At 45.2% G+C, this 24,086-nt stretch overlaps 2 protein-coding genes across 2 annotated transcripts; one reads left to right on the forward strand and one right to left on the reverse strand.

Annotated features, from left to right (window-relative positions):
- Nucleotides 1-101: 101 nt before the first annotated feature.
- LOC311105236 (microtubule-associated protein 1 light chain 3 gamma-like) lies at nt 102-7,093 on the reverse strand. Its single transcript, XM_084147318.1, has 4 exons — nt 6,931-7,093; nt 6,669-6,724; nt 6,462-6,568; nt 102-374 (listed from the first exon to the last, which is right to left on the reverse strand). The coding sequence occupies exons 1-4, from the start codon at nt 6,986-6,988 to the stop codon at nt 188-190; spliced, it is 408 nt and encodes a 135-aa protein (XP_084003444.1). The 5' UTR covers nt 6,989-7,093; the 3' UTR covers nt 102-187.
- Nucleotides 7,094-13,401: 6,308 nt separating this feature from the next.
- LOC311105008 (uncharacterized protein) lies at nt 13,402-23,664 on the forward strand (the record flags this gene model as incomplete). Its single annotated transcript, XM_084146992.1, has 4 exons — nt 13,402-13,662; nt 17,072-17,300; nt 18,001-18,267; nt 21,122-23,664. The coding sequence occupies 4 exons, from the start codon at nt 13,402-13,404 to the stop codon at nt 23,662-23,664; spliced, it is 3,300 nt and encodes a 1,099-aa protein (XP_084003118.1).
- Nucleotides 23,665-24,086: the final 422 nt, after the last annotated feature.

Raw genomic sequence — 24,086 nt, forward strand, 5'->3', positions numbered from 1 at the left:
CGTGAGGTAGAAGGGCGGGAGAACAGAGCACATGAAAATCCAACCTTTCCTCCCGTACACTGTCACTTCATCGTCAAAGACTTGACAGGTGAAAACAATATGGTGGAAGCTCATCATTACTTGGACTGGCTTCACCTGGTGAGAGAGGAAGCGAGGAGAGGACAGATCTTTCAGACATGGTTTGGGCTCAGCGGGGATGGGTAGCATCTGCATCCCCTCCGAACATGTCCTGTGAGGCGTAGGTGATGTAGAGGAAGCCATCCGGGTCGCTGTACTGAGAGTAGACCTCTCCCATACTGGACGACATGCAGGACATGCTCCTCTCCGACACCAACAGATACAGAGCCTGGGTGGACTCCAAGTCAATCTTACTCCTGAGGAGAGATAGAGAATAGGCAGGGGCGGTTTAATGCAGGGGCTTACCGGGGCTGAAAGCCCTGGGCCCAGGCCCGTGGGGGGCCCAAAAGGCAGCCAAAAAAACAATGTAAAAAGAACACTTAATTATTTAGGAAATATATACTGTATATATTATATATGTAGTTTATATTTTATGTTTTTTCATTGCAACCACCAACCACAGGAAGACTCAGGAGCCAGCTCTCAATGAGTGTAGACAGCCTGCTGCTGCCTGCTGCCGCTCTGCTAATCATCAGAAGGGGGGAGGAGAGAAGGTAGGGGGCTCACGTGGGTAAATGGGGGGCCCTGCCTTGATTGGGTAACTGATTAATCAACAACAACAAAAATCAAATGCATAATAAATAAATGTGACTGGTCAATTATGTGAGTCAGGGGCTGGGCCCAAGCCCGTAGGGGGCCCAAGAGGCAAAACAAATACAAATGATGTTATTGTTTTTATTATCCTTTTTTATCCAATGACAGCAGCCCATTCTCAATGTTCAAAATACACCAGAGAGCATCATTTAGCCACAGAGGATCAATTGTTCTCACAAGCACATACAGGTATCTGCCAAAATTAAGGAAACACCAACATAAAGTGTCTTAATAAGGATCAGACCCTTTTTTTTTGTAGCTCAGGACCTGAAGCAAGGATATGTATATTCTTGTTACCATTTGAAAGGAAACACTTTGAAGTTTGTGGAAATGTGAAATTAATGTAGGAGAATATAACACATTAGATCTGGTAAAATATAATACAAACCAAAAAACATGCGTTTTCTATTTATTTTTTTGCTCCATCATCTTTGAAATGCAAGAGAAAGGCCACAATATAATATTGCAGTTTAGGCGCAATTTTGGCCACTAGATGGTAGCAGTGTGTGTGCAAAGTTTCAGATTGATCCAGTGAAGCATTGCAATACTGGACTATTTTGTATCAAGTCTGCCCAAATGTGCCGAATTGGTCAATTGATATATTTTCAAGTACATAACTATAGAGAACACACAAAAATGATATGGTAATTCAATATGTAAATTTACACACTCCCAGGAATGTCATACATGATGGATCATTAGCTTATACACTAACTTTCACACATCTAGATGGCCGGGCGGGGTGGGTGTGGAGCCAGAGACAGCAGGGGTTCAAACTGTAGAACCCAGTTCCTACATTTCAATATACAAATGGATTTTATCAAACAAAACTATGCTACATTTTATCTCTGGGACCCTTAGGATGACAAATCAGAGCAAGATTACTGAATGTAAGTACATTATTTACCTTCAGAGGTGAATGTATCAAACCAGTTGCCGTGATACATTTTTTGTTGTTGTGCACTCTCCTCAAACAATAGCATGGTATTTTTCCATGGTAATAGCTACTGTAAATTGGACAATGCAGTTAGATTAACACGGTTCGATTCCCACGGGGGGCCAGTATGAAAAAAAAAAAAAATGTATGCACTAACTGTAAGTTGCTCTGGATAAGAGCGTCTGCTAAATGACTGAAATGTAAAATGTAAAAATTTTAGAATTTAAGCTTTCTGCCCATACAGTTGAAGTCAGAAGTTTACATACACCTTAGCCAAATACATTTAAACTCAGTTTTTCACAATTCCTGACATTTAATTCTAGTAAAAATTCCCTGTCTTAGGTCAGTTAGGATCACCACTTTATTTTAAGAATGTGAAATGTCAGAATAATAGTAGAGATAATTATTTATTTCAGCTTTTATTTATTTCATCACATTCCCAGTGGGTCAGAAGTTTACATACACTAAATTAGTATTTGGCAGCGTTGCCTTTAAATAGTTTAACTTGGGTCAAACGTTTCGGGTAGCCTTCCACAAGCTTCCCACAATAAGTTCGGTGAATTTTGGCCCATTCCTCCTGACAGAGCTGGTGTAACTGAGTCAGGTTTGTAGGCCTCCTTGCTCGCACACACTTTTTCAGTTCTGCCCACACATTTTCTATAGGATTGAGGTCAGGGCTTTGTGATGGCACTCCAATACCTTGACTTTGTTGTCCTTAAGCCATTTTGCCACAACTTTGGAAGTATGCTTGGGGTCACTGTCCATTTGGAAGACCCATTTGCGACCAAGCTTTAACTCTGACTGATGTCTTGAGATGTTGCTTCAATATATCCACATAATTTTCCTTCCTCATGATGCCATCTATTTTGTGAAGTGCACCAGTCCCTCCTGCAGCAAAGCACCCCCACAGCATGATGCTGCCACCCCCGTGCTTCACGGTTGGGATGGTGTTCTCCGGCTTGCAAGCAGCCCCCTTTTTCCTCCAAACATAACGATGGTCATTATGTCCAAACAGTTATATTTTTGTTTCATCAGACCAGAGGACATTTCTCCAAAAAGTACGATCTTTGTCCCTATGTGCAGTTGCAAACCGTAGTCTGGCTTTTTTATGGCGGTTTTGGAGCAGTGGCTTCTTCCTTGCTGAACGGCCTTTCAGGTTATGTCTATATAGGACTGGTTTTACTGTGGATATAGATACTTTTGTACCTGTTGCCTCCAGCATCTTCACAAGGTCCTTTGCTGTTGTTCTGGGATTGATTTACACTTTTCGCACCAAAGTACGTTCACCTCTAGGAGACAGAACGCGTCTCCTTCCTGAGTGGTATGACGGCTGCGTGGTCCCATGGTGTTTATACTTGCGTACTATTGTTTGTACAGATGAACGTGGTACCTTCAGGCGTTTGGAAATTGCTCCCAAGGATGAACTAGACTTATAATAATATAATAATATGCCATTTAGCAGACGCTTTTATCCAAAGCGACTTACAGTCGTGCGTGCATACATTTTTGTGTATGGGTGGTCCCGGGGATCGAACCCACTACCTTGGCGTTACAAGCGCCGTGCTCTACCAGCTGAGCTACAGAGGACCACTTGTGGAGGTCTACAATTTTTTGGCTGATTTCTTTTGATTTTCCCATGATGTCAAGCAAAGAGGCACTGAGTTTGAAGGTATGCCTTGAAATACATCCACAAGTACACCTCCAATTGACTCAAATTATGTCAATTAGCATCAGAAGCCTCTAAAGCCATGACATAATTTTCTGGAATTTTCCAAGCTGTTTAAAGGCACAGTCAACTTAGTGTATGTAAACTTCTGACCCACTAGAATTGTGATACAGTGAATTATAAGTGAAATAATCTGTCTGTAAACAATTGTTGGAAAAATTACTTGTGTCATGCACAAAGTAGATGTCCTAACCGACTTGCCAAAACTATAGTTTGTTAACAAGACATTTGTGGAGTGGTTGAAAAACGAGTTTTAATGACTCCAACCTAAGTGTATGTAAACTTCCGACTTCAACTGTATAAGACATGTCTATGTCCTGGAAAGTTTGCTATTACTTACAACAGTCATGCTAATCACATTAGTGCATGTTAGCTCATTCGTCCCGTATACGGGACATCGATCCCATAGAGGTTAAAAGGGTGTTGCAATACCATCAGCTGCCAGAACAGCTTCAATGCGCCTCGGCATAGATTCTACAAGTGGACCTAAACCATGCCAGGAAAATGCACCCCACACCATAACATATACTTTGTATTCCTTGTTTACTCAAGTGTTTCCTTTATTTTGGCAGTTACTGGTATGCCTACAGTCGCGAAGGCCGCACTTTGGGCAGCATGCTAGCTACAGCTTGATGCTTCGTGGTCATAGACAAATAATCCAAAGAAGGATTTTGTAACCTCTAACCCTGGCAATTTGACTGTTAAAATCATGGGTACACTAGCAATGGATGCCAGTCCTGACTTGAATGGGAACTGCCATCTATGGATTATATATTTATATGGTTGGTTGCGCTTGTCAATTTGACTTTTGCAGATTTCAAAATACAAACGCACTACCAGTCAAAAGTTTGGACACACCTACTCATTCAAGGTTTTTAAAATTGTATTTGTACTATTTTCTACATTGTACAATAGTAGTGAAGACATCAAAACTATGAAATAACACATATGGAATCATGTAGTAACCAAAAAAGTGTTAAACAAATCAAAATATATTTGAGACTTGAGATTCTTCAAAGTAGACACCCTTTGACTTGATGACAGCCTTGCACACTCTTGGCATTCTCTCAACCAGCTTCATGAGGTAGTCACCTGGAATGCATTTCAATGAACAGGTGTGCCTTGTTAAAAGTTAATTTAGGAATTTATTTCCTTCTTAATGCGTTTGAGCCAATCAGTTGTGTTGTGACAAGGTCGCCCCCCCCCCCCCCCCCCACCACCTTGTATACAGAAGATAGCCTTATTTGGTAAAAGACCAAGTCCATATTATGGCAAGAACAGCTCAAATAAGCAAAGAGAAACGACAGTCCATCATTACTTTAAGACATGAAGGTCAGTCAATCCGGAAAATTTCAAGAACTTTGAACGTTTCTTCAAGTGCAGTCAAGTGCTATGATGAAACTGGCTCTCATGAGGACCGCCACAGGAAAGGAAGACCCAGAGTTACCTCTGCTGCAGAGGATAAGTTCATTAGAGTTACCAGCCTCAGAAATTGCAGCCCAAATAAATGCTTCACAGAGTTCAAGTAACAGATACATCTCAACATCAACTGTTCAGAGGAGACTGTGTGAATCAGGCCTTCATGGTCGAATTGCTGCAAAGGAACCACTACTAAAGGACACCAAGAAACACAAGCAATAGACAGACAGGTGGAAATTTGTCCTTTGGTCTGGAGTCCAAATTTGAGATTTTTGATTGCAACCGCCGTATGAGACGCAGTGTGGGTGAACGGATGATCTCTGCATGTGTAGTTCCCACCGTGAAGCATGGAGGAGGAGGTGTTATGGTGATTGGTATCTGTGATTTATTTAGAATTCATGGCACACGTAACCAGCATGCCTACCACAGCATTCTGCAGTGATACGCCATCCCATCTGGTTTGGGCTTAGTGTGACTATCATTTGTTTTTCAACAGGACAATGACCCAACACACCTCCAGGCTGTGTAAGGGCTATTTTACCAAGAAGGAGAGTGATGGAGTGCTGCATCAGATGACCTGGCCTCCACAATCACCCGACCTCAACCCAATTAAGATGGTTTGGGATGAGTTGGACCGCAGAGTGAAGGAAAAGCAGCCAACAAGTGCTCAGCATATGTGGGAACTCCTTCAAGACTGTTGGAAAAGCATTCCAGGTGAAGCTGGTTGAGAGAATGTCAAGAGTGTGCAAAGCTGTCATCAAGGCAAAAGGTGGATACTTTGAAGAATCTCAAATATAAAATATATTTTGATTTGTTTAACACTTTTTGGGTTACTACATGATTCCATATGTGTTATTTCATAGTTTTAATGTCTTCACTATTATTCTACAATGTTGAAAATAGTAAAATTAAAGAAAAACCCTTGAATGAGTAGGTGTGTCCAAACTTTTGACTGGTACTGTATATTGCCTCCTAGTATTGTACAATCTGTGTGTCGCTTCATTGGCCTGGGCTATTGTTTGTTTGAATTCAAGACCAGATTGATCTCAATTTGTCAGAGTAGCCACTCGTTTTTGTGGTATTAAAAAAGATTAAGATAATGTCTTCTGTCATGTAAATGAAGTATAACTGCATGAAATGCGTTTTTAAAAGGCATGTTTCTTGCGGACCCTGCTAAAAAACATTCCCTATGTGTGAAAATCGTACAAACACCTCTGCTCCACTGTAGCCTATGCCACATGGCAAATGCTATTATGGCTTTATTATAACGGGGCTTTTCTTCAACAGTACATTTACAACGCATCAAATTGCATCTTGGTGCACGGATTTGTTTACAGAAAATGTTGGTGTGCCGGGAAGAGGGGAGGGAAGGGGGTCTATGATTTCTTAATCCGGCCCTGAGGATAGGAACCGGGGTTATCACAGGGTTCCCGTGAAGACATGGTCAATCCCATATGCACACACAATAATCTCGGAAACCACACGCACGCATGCACACACACGCACGCACGGATACACACACACGCACACACACACATACAAACTGTTAGCAAATGCACTTTGATTTCCTCACACATCCTTTTTCACACACACCCTACCAGTGTTCACCTGAGTAGACAGAGGAACTGACCGAAGGTCAGCTCGAATGGAACCAGGAATTTGGTCTTGTCCAATAGGGGAAGGGTCTTCTCATGGAGGTAACGCTCTACGATCACCTTTGCAGTTACAGCACACAAATAGACAACTGTTAGCATTCCTTGCATTTGATTGGACGCAATAATTTACCATAATGTCAAGAGCAGCAAAATTACTCACAGGTAACTTGTTTGGGAATTTAATACGAATACTGCACACTTCATGTTTTCTTGTCGCTAGAAAAAGCATAACAGAAGAACATTACCACTTTATTATAGACCACTAGAATCTCTATTATAGGGGTTGGAATGAACCAAAACATCACGTGACCAACATTTATCATGCGCTATGATCACCATAATGACAATGCATCAAGAAGACTAGAGCTATCATTTAAAAATGACTATAGAATAGAACAATAGAGTAGAATAGAAGCACCAACTAAGGCATTTTCTTTGTTTGAATGGCATCAGCTCCATAGATTTGTCGAAGGGAGGCATTTTTCTTCTCGGGGTGGTTTTGCTTCTTGCTGCGGCTGCTGGCTGCTTGTTGCGCCCGCGGCGGTCCTTGACCCAGGCTGACGGTAGTAGTCCACTCCGGTGAAAGTTGGCACAAACTCCAACTCTTCACCGTTTACCGCTGGCTTTTATGTCGAGGCGGGCTGCCATGGGAGGGGTCGATATGTGGCTCAACTATGGGAACATGCTTACATAAACAAATCTTGGACCCACTCCCAGTCCTAAGGATATGTTGGGCATTAGCCCTGGCCTCATTATTGGTTCAGATCCACTTTACCCATACTGGTTATCTCAGACCATTTACAGCTTATCTCAGACGTTGGCGTCATGAGGGCTCACGCTCTCACTGTTGAATAATAAACTCCAGAGGATGCGCAATAAAAAATAACAATTGTATGTTTTTGATATGAAGCAGGAAATGTTGATATTTCATAGGGATTAAATAAATCATGTAATGTTTACTCTGTGACTGTATTCATGTTTTTTATTACACACAGGGTACATTTGAAAACAGATATATGGGGGCATTATTCTAGAATGATGGGAGTCTGAGTGTAAATAATTTGTGCATTGGGAATGGAACATACACTACCATTGCACAACCCCCATTGTTTGTCTGCAAGAGTATGCTGTTTCTGAAGTTTTCACAATCTCTCTCCTTCTCTCTCTCTCTTTCTGTAACTCCCTCCCTCCATCCACACACACACACACACACACACACACACACACACACACACACACACACACACACATACACACACACACACACACTTATTTGACCCTTGGCTGGACTGATAGCCAGCTCCAGCTGACTGGGATTTTGACAGTAGCTTACAGGCAGCTTGGTGGCAAGTAAAACTCTGTATTTTATATTACTGCACACCTACTGTAATATGAATATGGTATCAAAGCAAGTACTGTGTAATGACACATAGTACAATACCTCAAAATTGATTGCATTACACTGTCAAAAAGTAAATGCTACCATAATCGGAATTAAGGAATTAATGAATTAAATTCGTTGAAGGGAGAGGTTTATATTTCACAGTATTTTACTGTAATTACAAGGGATTGGTGCAAGCAGGTTGTCTGCTAGGTTAAGTGTTTACAAACATTACAGCATATTATTGAATATTTGGTGTTTTATATCACTTGCACTTCTAGAGGCCGTAGCTCTTTCCTGCAGTCAACTGACCTAGTGGCCTCATGGGTGGAATGTTATTCATATTTATCATAATTTCCTAATTAATAAACATTATTTCAAAAACCCGCCAAAAATCCAGTGTTTGTATGTCAAACGGTTTTGTTATATTTCAGTTTTCTGTGATGTATATCAAGTGTAATATTGGGATGCAAACTCAACATTGAAAACATTTCAACTCGATCTCTCCCTTTGCATTGTATGCACCTTGAAAAACCGAAGTGGGGCTTTAGGGAGTTGTGTATTTTGTGCTCTAGGTGGGAGAATGTTGCTCCACTTACATAATTTGAGTTTGAACAATCCCCTTTGTAATACGCTCAGGCTTGTTTTACAGTGAGAAAACATGAATTATAGAATTGATCTAGAGAGCAAAAAAGCTACTATAGACCAAAACCAAAATGGCTCTTGGAATGACCCACATTTGTATACCTGTAGGCAAAGATTGCTCTCTGCTGGTTGAAGGTTGACATAACAGAGTGGTTTTCAGCAGAGTAGACAGGGGGAGGTGCACCTGTCTGATCCAAAGGGACAGAACTTATCCCATACAGTAACCCTAAAATGGTTATTGATGCAACTGTAACTTGAACATTTCATTTCCAAAGACTCACAATAATAAGCCTAGTAAATGTTTAGACTAAATATACTACACTGAACAAAAATATAAACGCAACATGCAACAATTTCAAAGATTTTACTGAGTTGCAGTTCGTTTAAGGAAATCAGTCAATTTAAATAAATTCATTAGGCCCTAATCTATGGATTTCACAAAACTGGGAATACAGGTATGCATCTGTAGGTCACAGATAGCTTAGAAAAAGGTAGGGGCGCGGATCAGAACACCAGTCAGTATCTGGTGCAGCACAACACATCTTCTTCGCATAGAGGAAATCAGGCTGTTGATTGTGGCCTGTGGAATGTTGTCCCACTCCTCTTCAATGGCTGTGCGAAGTTGCTGGATATTGGTGGGAACTGGAACATGCTGTCGAACACGTCAATCCAGAGCATCCCAAACATGCTCAATAGGTGACATGTCTGGTGAGTATGCAGGCCATAGAAGAACTGGGACATTTTCAGCTTACAGGAATTGTGAACAGATCCTTGCGACATGGGGTTGTGCATTATCATTCTGAAACATGAGGTGATGGAGGCGGAGGAATGGCGCGACAGTGGGCCTCAGGATCTCGGCAAAGTATCTCCGTGCATTCAAATTGTCATCAATAAAATGTAAATATATTCATTGTCCGTAGCTTATGCCTGCCCATACCATAACCCCACCGCAACTATGGGGCACTCTGTTCACAATGTTGACATCAGCAAACCGCTCACCCACACGACACCATACATGCTGTCTGCCATCTGCCCGGTATAGTTGAAACCGGGATTCATCCGTGAAGAGCACACTTCTCCAGCGTGCCAGTGGCCATCGAAGGTGAGAATTTACCCACTGAAGTCATTTACGACGCCGAACTGCAGTCAGGTCAAGACCCTGGTGAGGACGACGAGCACGCAGATGAGTTTCCCTGAGACAGTTTCTGACAGTTTGTGCAGAAATTCTTTGGTTGTGCAAACCCACAGTTTCATCAGCTGTCCGGGTGGCTGGTCCCAGATGATCCTGAAGAAGCCGGATGTGGAGGTCCTGGGCTGGCGGGGTTACACATGGTCTGCGGTTGTGAGGCCGGTTGGATGTACTGCCAAATAAAAAAATTAAACGACGTTGGATGGTAGAGAAATGACCATTAAATTATCTGTCAACAGCTCTGGTGGACATTCCTACAGTCAGCATGCCAATTGCACGCTTCCTCAAAACTTGAGACATCTATGGCATTGTGTTGTGTGACAAAACTGAGTGGCTTTTTATTGTCCCCGGCACAAGGTGCACCTGTGTAATGATTATGCTGTTTAATCAGTTTCTTGATATGCCACACCTGTCAGGTGGATGGATTATCTTGGCAAAGGAGAAATGCTCACTAACAGGGATGTAAACAAATGTGTGCAAAACATTTTAGAGAAATATGCTTTTTGTGCTTATGGAAAATGTATTTTATTTTAGCTCATGAAACATGGGACCAACACTTTACATGTTGCATTTATATTTTTGTTCAGTGTATTTCAATTGAGGAGGCTTTGTAACACTTTTTGCAACAAGCTTTGCATCATCGGGTTCAAGTTCAAGTTTTATTGTCACATGCAGTGGAATGTTTAACTTGCAAGCTCTACCCAACAGTGCAGTAATCAATATCAAAATAGTAGAACTAATAATATATATATATATAATAAAGAAAACATGAGACATAAGAGAGGAAGCTATATACAGGGTCAGTGCCAATACCACATTTACAGTGTGCAGGGATGCTGGAGTATTGAGGTAGATATGTACATGTAGGCTGGGATTAGGACAAAGTGACTGGTAACAGGATAAATAATAATAATAATAATAATAATAATAGTAAACAGTATGGCAGCAGCATAAGTGGTGGTGAGTGTGTGTGTAAGAGTGTCAGTGTATGCGGGATATTCGGATATACATGTAAACAGGGCTGAAAAATGACTGGTAGCAGGACAATACACTGAGTGTACAAAACATTAAGAACACCTGCTCTTCCCATGACATAGACTGACCGGGTGAATCCAGGTGAAAGATATGATCCCTTATTGATGTCACCTGTTAAATCCACTTCAATCAGTGTAGATGAAGGGGAGGAGACAGGTTAAAGAAGGATTTTTAAGCCTTGAGACAATTGAGACATGGATTGTGTATGTGTGCCATTCAGAGGGTGAATGTGCAAGACAAAATATTTAAGTGCCTTTACATTTACATTACATTTACGTCATTTAGCAGACGCTCTTATCCAGAGTGACTTACAAATTGGTGCATTCACCTTTTGCTATGGTGCCAGACGCACCGGTTTGTGTCAAGAACTGCAATGCTGCTGGGTTTTTCACACTCAACAGTTTCCCGTGTGTATCAAGAATGGTCAATCACCCAAAGGACATCCAGCCAACTTGACACAACTGTGGGAAGTGTTGGAGTCAACATGCGCCAGCATCCCTGTGGAACGCTTTCGACATCTTGTAGAGTCCATGCCCCAACGAATTGAGGCTGTTCTGAGGGCAAATGGGGGGTGCAAGTGCAACTCAATATTAGGAAGGTGTTCTTAATGTTTGGTATACTCAGTGTATAAATACTTATGGTAATATACTAGTGGTAATATACTAGTGGTAATATACTAGTGGTAATATACTAGTTGTAACATACTGTGGTAATATACTGTGGTAATATACTGTGGTAATATACTAGTGGTAATATACCAGTGATAATATACTGTGATAATATACTGTGGTAATATACTGTGATAATATACTGTGGTAATATAGTAGTGGTAATATACTAGTGGTAATATACTAGTGATAATATACTAGTGGTAATATACTGTGGTAATATACTGTGGTAATATACTAGTGGTAATATACCAGTGGTAATATACTAGTGATAATATACTAGTGGTAATATACTAGTGATAATATACTAGTGGTAATATACTGTGGTAATATACTGTGGTAATATACTAGTGGTAATATACCAGTGATAATATACTAGTGGTAATATACTAGTGGTAATATACTAGTGGTAATATACTAGTGGTAATATACTAGTGGTAATATACTAGTGGTAATATTCTAGTGGTAATATACTGTGGTAATATACTAGTGGTAATATACTAGTGGTAATATACTGTGATACTATACTGTGGTAATATAGTAGTGGTAATATACTAGTGGTAATATACTAGTGGTAATATACTGTGTACATGTAAACAGAAGTAATAGTGACGAGTAGCAGGATGAAATAGATAGATACTAAAGGTAATGGCAATCAATAATCAATGAACAGTAGCGTAGTGTAATAATACAGCTAATCAATAATCATTTTAGCAGCAGCGTAGGTGAGGGGGAGCAGTAGTTGTTAGCCATTTAACAGTCTTGTGGCCAGGGGATAGAAGCTGTTTAGGAGTCTGTTGATCTCAGCCTTGATGCACCGGTACCGCCTGCCGGACAGGAGCATGGAGAACAGTCCATGTCTCGGTTGGCTGGTGTCTTTGGCAATTCTTCGGGACTTTCTCATACACCATCTGGCATGAAAGTTCTGGATGGCTGGGAGCTCACCTCCAGTGATACGCTGGGCCGTCCTCACCAGCCTCTGTAGGGCCTTCCAGGTCGAGGGCGGTGCAGTTGCCATACCAGACGGTGATACAACCAGTCAGGATGCTCTCGATGGTGCAGCTGTAAAAGTTCCTAAGGATCTGAGGTGCCATGCCAAAACGTTTCAGCCTCCTGAGGGAGAAGAGGCCCTGTCATGCCTTCTTCATGACTGTGCTGGAGTGGGAGGACCATGTTAAGTCCTCAGTGATGTGGACACCGAGGAACTTGAAGCTCTTGACCCTCTCCACTGTGGCCCCTGTTTCCTGAAGTCCCCGATCAACTCCTTGGTCTTGCTGCCGTTGGGGGAGAGGTTGTTGTCCCGCCACCACACTACCAGGTCTCTGACATCCTCCCTGTAGGCTGTCTCATCGCCGTTGGTGATCAGCAAAGTTGATGATGGTGTTGGAGTTGTGCGTGGCCACACTGTCGTGGGCTAACGGAGTACAGGAGGGGGCTAAGTACACACCCCTGGAGGTCCCTGTGTTGAGTGTCAGCGTGCCGGAGGCGTTGCCTAATTTTACTACCTGGGGTCGGTCCGTTTGAAAGTCCAGGATCCAGTTGCAGAGGGGTACCAAGCTTAGTGATGAGCCTGGATGGCACTATGGTGTTGAATGCAGAGCTGTAGTCAATTAACAGCATTCTAACATAGGTATTATAGGTACATAGGTACCCCCCTTGGGTGATCCTAATATGAAACCAATATAGAGGATTAAGATGGAATATGGTTTGATAATCTCCTTATTGTTATACATGTGAATCTTTAGTCAGCATGCTTCACTGTAGCCTATAATCTTATGGTTTAGAGATAATTAAGTAGGCTAGGCAATTTTGCCAACGAATCATTGGTTGAGCTGGGCGGGAGGATACAATCTTGCTATTGTTGATTGTCAGAACATATGTTGCACTGACTTGTGCTGGACCATAGCCCATTGTGATTGAGACCAAGCTCATGAGCTCACCAAGCTCATCAAGCACCGCCGATTCAGCCGCCACAATGGCTGGCCGCGGCAGCTGTGTGAATTCGCTCTGGTCTGGCACCGAGCGGGTTCGGATTGGCGAGCGTCTGAAAGCGACCCTGGCCGGAATCCTAGAGCTGGACCTGCTCCGGGGACAACATCTAGACATGATCGATGCTGAACTGGACCTCAAAGAAACCAGCAGCACCGGTACCACCGTGACTGTCATCACCGATCAACAGGAGGAAAACCTCGAGAGCGCAGCATCCGATGGCTCTGCGACATCCCGCAGGCAACAGGTTAGTGTGTATGTAGCCCTAGATCTCTTGACAAGATTGGTCGTTATTAAATATGAATGCATTCTGATCTGCCAGTAGGGTATTCCAATCCCGTTCCATCAAACAGACTGCTGAGCTACGCTTCTCCACTGATTGAACGATGGAGTCATAAGCACGGAGCTACATTACACAAAGGTGTTTTATCTGTCCAATATAATTGACAGCAATCCATCTGCCTCTACTGCATCTAATTCCGTCTTGTATCAGTCAAGGTTAAGAAGACAAAGGGTGTTATGGTTCTGTCCCCTTTATGGATCTCATATGATGAGTGTCAATGCCCACATCTTTTCACATTCCAGTTTTCCCCAAGGACATCACATAGAAATGTATCTGTGTAAAGAATGTACACTGTGGGACACACCCTATAGATACAATCATACACCTAGGTCAGGTCATACTGTAGATGGCAGATTTCTACTGAGTTCTATATTCTGTATAGGCCAAACATCTTCTTTGTAAGTAGGCTACTGTATGGGAATATGTTGATCTTTTTGTGTGAGATAACATTATTTGATTGGGAAAGCCCCATAGTAAAACAACTTGGCACACAGGATGAAGTAGACCTATTGAATAAAGATCTTGTTATTCACTTGAACTCTTTCACCATGGATGCGGCCTTCCGCTTTCATTGTACCATTTGGACATCTGTTAGGCCTAGTTTGTACAATACTAAGAATATAATGCAGAAGGCCACAGAGCCCTACACTGCCTCATATCTGAGTTTGAAGTCTGAAGCTTAACCTGTTAGTCTGTGTGAACCCCCTGTCCTCATGTAGGGTAGGCTACCATGCTGCTTTGTTGTTACAGTGTTTGGTGAACAGTCACTTAACTCCAGTAATTGGGACAAGTCAAGTCATTCCATTTTATAAATCAAATAGAGCATGATCAACTGATCCAGAGGGAAGGAATCAGCACAACATTCTACTTACTGCTTTTTCCTTCTCAGAAACCCTGTGCACCAATTAATTTTCTATAGGTTCCCTGTGGCTTTCAGCAGCATCCATCCTATGCTATGTTAGATAGTATTAGTCATCACCAACACCATAGCTCTGTAACTGCCCTTCCATCCGCCAACGCAGCCCTGATTTGCATATTAAACAACAAATGGAGCGACATGTTGCTTCTGCTGTTGTTGTTTTCAACATGACAGTTATCACCTCTCCAATTCTGCCCACTGGGAAGAGAAGAGAGGCAAGCGGAGAGGGGGAAGAGGAGAGGAGAGATGAGAGAGGAGAGATGAGAGAGGAGATGAGAGAGGAGAGGGGAGATGAGAGAGGAGAGGAGAGGAGAGGAGAGGAGAGGAGAGAGATGAGAGAGATGAGAGAGATGAGAGAGATGAGAGAGATGAGAGAGGAGAGGAGAGGAGAGGAGAGGAGAGGAGAGGAGAGGAGAGGAGAGGAGAGGAGAGGAGAGGAGAGGAGAGGAGAGGAGAGGAGAGGAGAGGAGAGGAGAGGAGAGGAGAGGAGAGGAGAGGGGAGGGGAGATGAGAGAAGAGAGGAGAGGAGAAATGAGAAAGGAGAGGAGACGGGAGATGAGAGAGGAGAGGAGAGGAGAGGGGAGATGAGAGAGGAGAGGAGAGGGGAGGGGAGGGGAGATGAGAGAGGAGAGGAGAGATGAGAGAGGAGAGGAGAGGGGAGAGGGGAGATGACATGTATTGCTGGCCATATATCAACCTCCAGTCTCCATTTGGACCATGACATGTATTGCTGGCCATATATCAACCTCCAGCCTCCATTTGGACCATGACATGTATTGCTGGCCATATATCAACCTCCAGCCTCCATTTGGACCATGACATGTATTGCTGGCCATATATCAACCTCCAGCCCAGACAGATAAACATCAGAGGGCATTATCTTGGATTGAAACGTCAGGCTCCTCTGGCTCCTCCGTTTCTTCAGTTGCAGTCAACAGAATTAATCAATAATGCATAACCAATGTCTGCCTGCTAGTGCTGTTAATAATGTAGCCTACCTTTCCCAACATGACATTTTTTTAAAAAGCGTCCCGTTTTGAAAATAACTTATAAAGGCTTTATAGAGCATTCATAAAGTGTTCGTAAGCCCTACATAAAAGCTTCATGAAAATATGTCACAAAAGTATGTTATACTTTCATATTATATAATCCTTCATTCTTATTGGAGTATTTGCTGTAATTGTCTGTGCATTGTGTGTGCGTTGTTCCATTAGGGAAAATGGCAGTGTCTCTCTGTCTCACATAGAAGGATATCATATTACAGAGCTCTTAGCACTGAGGGGCCCCCACCTGCCTCACTCTCTCTCCTCCTGATTTGATCATACTATAACTTTACACTGTGGCAACTTTATGTCCATGCAGGTGTGGGGGGGGTGGACATGTGTTTGTACGGTTATCAGTGTGTGTGTGTGCACGTGTGTGTGCACACTCGTGCAACTGTGTGTGTGAGCTCGCTTTCTGTGTGTGTGTTTGTTTGCATGTGCAAGCTAGTGTATGTGTGAATCTTAGGGCATTTGTTATTTGTCTTTTAGTGTGTGGCAGGCAGGCAGGCAGGCAGGCAGGCAGGTAGGCAGGCAGGCAGGCAGGCAGGCAGGCAGGCAGGATCTGGATGAGTTAGATGTTCTTCTGCTAGGTCTGTTGTGTGGGTGGAGAGTGAACAGGAACTGGAGCATTTGCACATCGTTACAACACTGTATATAGACATAATATGACATTTGAAATGTCTTTATTCCTATGGAGTGTAATGTTTACTGTTCATTTTTTATTGTTTATTTCACTTTTGTTTATTATCTATTTCACTTGCTTTGGCAATGTAAACATATGTTTTCCATGCCAATAAATCCCTTTCAATTGACATTAATTGAATTGAGAGCAGCTGTAGCTATGGTGAGGAGGGGGTGGCTTGAAGTTATTATGGGGGTTGAGGCGGGGGGTGGGGGGTATCCATCAAGGTGCCTCTTTCACACACTTGTTCCCTCCCTGACTCACTCACTCTTTCACTCCCCTCTTTTCACTCTCCATTAGCTCCCCCACTCTCAAGCACCCGCTCACTTCCCATTATAAAATGACTTTTCTAACTTCATAAAATGTGGAAAAAGTAGCAGAAGAGAGAGGAGACAGAGAGAGAAAGAGACCCCCCTGTCACCCCCCTTTCATTCACCCTGTCACCCCCCTGTCATCTCCCCTGTCATCCCCCCTTAGTCATGAATTGGCTATTGAGGAGAAAGAATACATTACCTTCACAAGTGTTCTAGAACTTCCAGTAAGGCTGATGACATCAGTGTTTGGTAAATAAGAACATTAGAGATCCATTCTACACCACTCTCTAAGTATCATCTCTTTAAAGATGTGTTGTGACTTGAACACCCCTGTTTTCTGTTTTCTGTCTTTCAGGTTTCCTTTCCTCCTTCAGAAACAGCGTTACCGTGCCACACCAGCACATTGGACAAGGACAGTGGGGAGAACTCTGGAGGAGATGGGCCGGTTCATTCCAGAGTTGATGGGGGTGGAGGGGATAACTCACGCTGGTCCACCCTCTCTTGGGATGCCCCGTCTGACCTGCTCTTACCCCCGGACCTTGATAGTGCAGTCCAGCTGGAGTATTACTCCAGGCACAGCTCAGGTACTGGGCTGTGTGGTTGTGTGATTGTACCATGGGGGGTCATTTGGGGGTGGTCTGTGACACTCATAGGGCTTTGACCAGGGCCGGACTACCAATTCTGGGGCCCCGGGACACCTACAGTACCTCCAGGGCCCCCACCCGAAAAAGCAATGGTTTATGACGTGTTCATATGCTATCTGGGGGGGTCCCGACCTCCAGGGGGCCCACAACTGATGTGTTCATATGCTATCTGGGGGGGCCCGACCTCCAGGGGGCCCCCAACCAACGTGTTCATAGTATGCTTTCTGGGAGGCCTGACCTCCAGTGGGCCCACAACCGACACATTCATATGCTATCTGGAGGGGCCCTGACCTCCAGCCCTGCATGCCCATTCGGTAATCTGGCCCTGCCTTAACCAACAAAGCTTCTCACCTTCTGAGACAGTTTTGTTTACTTTGTGAGATGCCATGTTGCAAAGCCATATTAAATACAAACCCTCTCCTCTCCCTGTTCCTTTATTTACTCCTCCCTTGTTATCTTCTCAACACCACTTAATCACTCTTTCTGGTGACCACCTTCTCACTCTCTCTCTTGGCCTACACTCCCTCTTGCTTTCTCGCTCTCTATTTATCTCTCTCTCCCCATCTCTCTTCCTCCCTCTTTATTTCTCCCACCCTCCCTCCCTCCCTCTGTATTTCTCCCACCCTCCCTCCCTCTGTAGGTTTTTATTCGGTCAGTGGCAGCTCCCTATCAGACTCCTGCTACTCTGTGTCCAGTGAGGCAGCCATGGCCCAGGGGGGTCCAGTTCCAGGTGGGCTAGTCCGTGCTGGACCAGGACCACCCTCAGGGGGAGCCTTCAGGCTGTGGGAGCAGCGGCCCCTCTCTGCAGACCACAGTGACACCCAGTGGCCGGAGGCCGCGCAGCAGCCAAGAACTCAGAGCATTGAGGAGACCACAGAGATCGCTGATAGGAGACCAGTGCCTACGGGTCAGATATAACACAGACATAACACACATACAGTGCATTCGGAAAGTATTCAGACCTCTTGACTTTTTCCACATTTTGTTACGTTACAGCCTTATTCTAACATTTATTAAATAAAACAATGTCCTCAATCTACACACAATAACCCATAATGACAAAGCGAAAACAGGTTTTTAGAAATTTTAGCAAATTTATTGCAAATAAAAAACAGAAATACCTTCTTTACGTAAGTATTCAAACCCTTTGCGATGAGACTCGAAATTGAGCTCAGGTGCATCCTGTTTCCATTGATCATCCTTGAGATGTTTCTACAACTTGATTGGACATGATTTGGAAAGGCACACACCTGTCTATATAATGTTCCACAGCTGACAGTGCATGTCAGAGCAAAAACCAAGCCATGAGATCAGGAATTGTTTGTAGCGCTCCGAGACAGGATTGTGTCGAGGCACAGATCTGCGGAAGGGTACCAAAAAATGTCTGCAGCATTGAAGGTCCCCAAGAACACAGTAGCCTCCATCATTCTTAAATGGAGGAAGTTTGGAACCACCAAGACTCATCCTAGAGCTGGCCGCCCGGCCAAAATGAGTAATCGGGGGAGAAGGGCCTTGGTCAGGGAGGTGACCAAGAACCCGATGGTCACTCTGACAGAGCTCCAGAGTTCGTCTGTGGAGATGGGAAAACCTTGCAGAAGGACAACCATCTCTGCAGCACTCCACCAATCAGGCCTGAAGGGTAGGGTGGACAGACGGACGCCACTCCTCAGTAAAAGGCACATGACAGCCCGCTTGGAGATTGCCAAAAGGCTAAAGGACTCTCAGACCATGAGAAACAAGATTCTCTGGTCTGATGACACCAAGATTGAACTCTTTGGCCTGAATGCCAAACGTCACGTCTGGAGAAAACCTGGCACAATCCCTACGGTGAAGCATGGTGGTGGCAGCATCATGGTGTGGGGATGTTTTTCAGTGGCAGGGACTGGGAGATTAGTCAGGATCGAGGGAAAGATGAAAGGAGCAAAGTACAGAGAGATCCTTGATGAAAACCTGCTCCAGAGCGCTCAGGACCTCAGACTGGGGCGAAGGTTCACCTTCCAACAGGACAATGACCCTAAGCACACAGCCAAGACAATGCAGGAGTGGCTTCGGGACAAGTCTCTGAATGTCCTTGAGTGGCCCAGCCAGAGGCCAGACTTGAACCCGATCGAACATCTCTGGAGAGACCTGAAAATAGCTGTGCAGCAACGCTCCCCATCCAAACTGACAGAGCTTGAGAGGATCTGCAGAGAAGAATGGGAGAAACTCCCCAAATACAGGTGTGCCGAGCTTGTAGCGTCAAACCCAAGAAGACTCGAGGCTGTAATCGCTGCCAAAGGTGCTTCCATAAAGTATTGAGTAAAGGGTCTGAATACTTATGTAAATGTGATATTTCAGTTTTTGCTTTGTCATTATGGGCTATTGTGTGTAGATTGATGAGGGGAAAAACGATTTAATAAATTTTAGAATAAGGCTGTAACGTAACAAAATGTGGAAAAATTCAAGGGGTCTGAATACTTTCCGAATGCACTGTACGGGCACATTCAAATGCACTCACTTACTCTTCAGTACAGTTCATCTGTATTTAACCAGTAGAAGCCATTCAGCCATAATTGTCACTGTTTTCCAGAGAGTCCTGATACCATAGTCCTAGATAAATGTCACTGTTTTCCAGGGAGTCCTGGGACCATAGTCCTAGATAAATGTCACTGTTTTCCAGGGAGTCCTGGGACCATAGTCCTAGATAAATGTCACTGTTTTCCAGGGAGTCCTGGGACCATAGTCCTAGATAATTGTCAATGTTTTCCAGGGAGTCCTGGGACCATAGTCCTAGATAAATGTCACTGTTTTCCAGGGAGTCCTGGGACCATAGTCCTAGATAATTGTCAATGTTTTCCAGGGAGTCCTGGGACCATAGTCCTAGATAATTGTCACTGTTTTCCAGAGAGTCCTGATACCATAGTCCTAGATAAATGTAAATGTTTTCCAGAGAGTCCTGGATAAATGTCACTGTTTTCCAGGGAGTCCTGGGACCATAGTCCTAGATAAATGTCACTGTTTTCCAGGGAGTCCTGGGACCATAGTCCTAGATAATTGTCAATGTTTTCCAGGGAGTCCTGGGACCATAGTCCTAAATAAATGTAAATGTTTTCCAGAGAGTCCTGGATAAATGTCACTGTTTTCCAGGGAGTCCTGGGACCATAGTCCTAGATAATTGTCAATGTTTTCCAGGGAGTCCTGGGACCATAGTCCTAGATAATTGTCACTGTTTTCCAGAGAGTCCTGGGACCATAGTCCTAGACAATTGTCACTGTTTTCCAGGGAGTCCTGGGACCATAGTCCTAAATAAATGTCAATGTTTTCCAGAGAGTCCTGGTACCATAGTTCTAGATAATTGTCACTGTTTTCCAAGGAGTCCTGGGACCATAGTCCTAGATGTTTATCAATGTTTTCCAGGGAGTCCTGGGACCATAGTCCTATATATTTGTCACTGTTTTCCAGGGAGTCCTGGGACCATAGTCCTAGATAAATGTCAATGTTTTCCAGGGAGTCCTGGGATCATAGTCCTAGATAAATGTCAATGTTTTCCAGGGAGTCCTGGGATCATAGTCCTAGATAATTGTCACTGTTTTCCAGAGAGTCCTGGGACCATAGTCCTAGATAAATGTCACTGTTTTCCAGGGAGTCCTGGGACCATAGTCCTAGATAATTGTCACTGTTTTCCAGAGAGTCCTGGGACCATAGTCCTAGATAAATGCTTTTGCTTCTTTATAAGCTGACGGACATTCATCAACTTTCTGCCTCTCGTCGTTTGATCTCAGGTGAGCTGGAACTGAACAGCCTCCTCTTCTTGTCTGACCTGTGCTCCAGCCTGGGCGACCCCCATCCCGGCTCCCTCCTCCCACTCCCTGACCCCCGACCCCAACTCGACCCCAGGTTCTGTTCTGACTTGGTGTCCCGGAGGACCAAGGAGGTGTACACATACCCCAGCCCCCTCCATGCCGTGGCCCTCCAGAGCCCCCTCTTCACCTACAGTCAGGACCTCTCTCCCTCCCCTTGCCTCTTTCCGAGTCCGGACTCCTCTACCCAGGCTGAAGAATCTCAGTCCACTCCCCTCTTCCGGCCCCCCCAGCCTCCTCACCCCTCCACCTTCACCCAGCTGGAGCAGTACATCACCAGGCTGGCTCGCCAGTACCGCAGCCGGGTTGCCCACCCTGACACCACCCTTACCGCCATCCCCGGGCCAGGCTCCCACAGGGGCCCCAGAACCCCTGGCCACGGCTCCACTCAGTCGCTGTCGGCCTTCGAGAGCCGCAGTACCCCCTCCAACCTGACAGGGGGCAGTGTGACGCCCTGCAAGTCCTTTCTGGGAAACTCTGCACGGTTCAGCCTGAGTAGTATCGGTAAGAAGGCCAGTAGGAACTCCATCAACCTGGGCCACCTGCCCTCAGTGACGGGAGAAGACCTCAAAATCAACCTCCACCTCAACCTCAACCTCAACCTCAGCCCCAATCTGAACAAAAAACTGGATTTGGACTCGAAAAACTCCAAAGAAGGTATTAGCACTAGCACTAGTGGTGGATTAAAGAGTGACCATGCTACCCCCACTGCCTCCCCCTCTCCTTCCACCTCCTCCCTCTCCACCGCCGCCACTCCCACCCCTGCCCTGAGGGCGCGGCCACGCATCTCAACCTGTCCCTCCAACCTCAATCACCGGAGCTCTCTGGAGGTCACTGGGTCAGGGGCTGGGTCAGGGCTAGGGTTCTCCCGCTCGCTGGACTGGAGTGGATTGGATTCTTCACCAGGGAAAGTCGCAATGAGTCAACCCAGCATCAATGCCCCGGACACCAGCCCTAGTAAGCTCAGCGAGGACTCGGCAATGGTGAGGGAGATCTCCCGTCTCTCTGGCCTGCCCTGGGCTGTGGTGGTGGGCCTGATGGAGCAGGGCGTGGAGCTGGATGTCGACTGCTTTCAGAGCGACACCGAGAGAAAAGGTCAGGGGTCAGAGTTTAAAGGCCAAAGCTACTCCCCTTCCTCTCGCCAGACAGCCCAGAATGATCACCAGTCTCATCATCATGAATATTCCAGCATCCGCCACCTCCACTCCAGTAACGAGACTGACCTTGACCCCCAGAGGCCGATCCATCTGTCCCTCAGTGTCACCCACTCCTCACAGTCCCACTCCGGCCTCACTCCTCCCAACTCCTCCAGTTCCCATTCCAGGAGCCCCAATCACCCTTACCAGTCCACCTCAACCCACCTACCTACCCATCATCATGTCACCCACCACCACACACACACCTTCCACTGCCAACAAACCCCTTCGCCATCCGACCCCTCCTCCACCGCCTCCTCCCCCTCGTCCCGTGACCGCCCCAGGGTACGCTCCCCACCCCGCCCTCTCCAGCCCTCCCCACTCGCCACTACTCCATTCTCTGTGTTCCGACGGGATGACCCATTTCAGTGCGCCCTGCCAGGGGGCAGCATCCGGCCCAGAGGGGGGTCGCTACGGCAGTGTGCAGGGGGTGGAGGTGGTAGATGGAGGGTAGATGGGGAGGGAGAAGGATGGGAGAGGGTGGATGGGGAGGGGCTCTACCAGGGGAAGCATGCGTCGAGGGAGTTGGTGAGGGCATCGACGGTGAGCAGCTTCCACAGGAAAGGGAGGTGCTACAGCAGCAACTGTGAAGAGGAAGGCAGTCACGGTGCGGCCCAGACGCCAAAGAAGGGGGTGGCCAAACTCTGGAGGGGCTTTGAAGGGCGTTCATGGGGGAAAGAGGCTGAGGAGGAGAACAAGGAGATGTGGAAGAGAGAGGGGATCAGGAGAAAAGAGAAAGATTACCAAAAGGAGAGGCAGCAGGCCAACAAAGAGACAGAGAGGCGACAGAAAGAGAGCAGTGCCTCAAAATGCAAAGGGAAGGGTGGTGGTGGTGGCTGGGACAAGCGTAGCTCCAGCCTGAGGCTGTCCAGACAGGCTCTGTTCCGCAGTGAGTCCCAGGGGGATGTGCTGGATCCTCGAGCCCTAAAAGAGGAGCATCTGAGGGGGGCACAGTGGACCTCCTCCCTGGACATCGACAGGGGCATGGAGCTCAGCGTGGAGGGGGTTTGTCCGTTGGCGTTGGGAGGAAGAGAGGAAGAAGACAAGCGCTTGTCCTCTACTGCCAGCCTCTTCCACCTCTCTCGCTCTCAGAGTCTGGAGGGTAGCTGTCCCTCCCTCTCTTCTCCTCTCTCCTCCCCATCATTCTCTCCATCCCCTCCTCCTTCTCAGCAACCCCTCACACGCTCACGCTCACTGAGGGACCTGAGTAAAAGGGTGTTTAGCTCAGTGAGGTCTCTCAGTTTGAAACACAAGACGCCGAGGAAGTGAGACAATCACAATGAATGAATGCACCCAGAAAGTGTTTTTGCCACTAAGTTACAGTCAATATTTCAGTCAGTATTTTGGGTGGTGATAAGGGGGTGCCAATGTTTTCCCTTTCTAAACTTGATTCTGTTGAACTTGACTCTCAGTAGTACTATGCGACTGTGTGTGACTGTGTGTGCCTGTGTGAGTGGTCCCCTCCGCATGCAGCTCTGTGACTTATCTCTGTGCGCTGTCATAGCTATCGTTAGTCTGTGAGCTTGTTCTCCTCTCTGAGTGTATATCAAATATAAGTTTTATACACTGTATGTTGCCTTTGAAGTACAATCATATTGGCTATAAAAACCAAAATCAGCAAACAAAATGTTCTATAAATTAATATTGTGCTCAGGATTTTGAAATGGATATCAATAAAATTATAATATTAA

This window comes from Coregonus lavaretus (genome assembly GCF_964263955.1).
Source record: "Coregonus lavaretus genome assembly, chromosome: 29".
Taxonomy (NCBI): Eukaryota; Metazoa; Chordata; class Actinopteri; order Salmoniformes; family Salmonidae; genus Coregonus; species Coregonus lavaretus.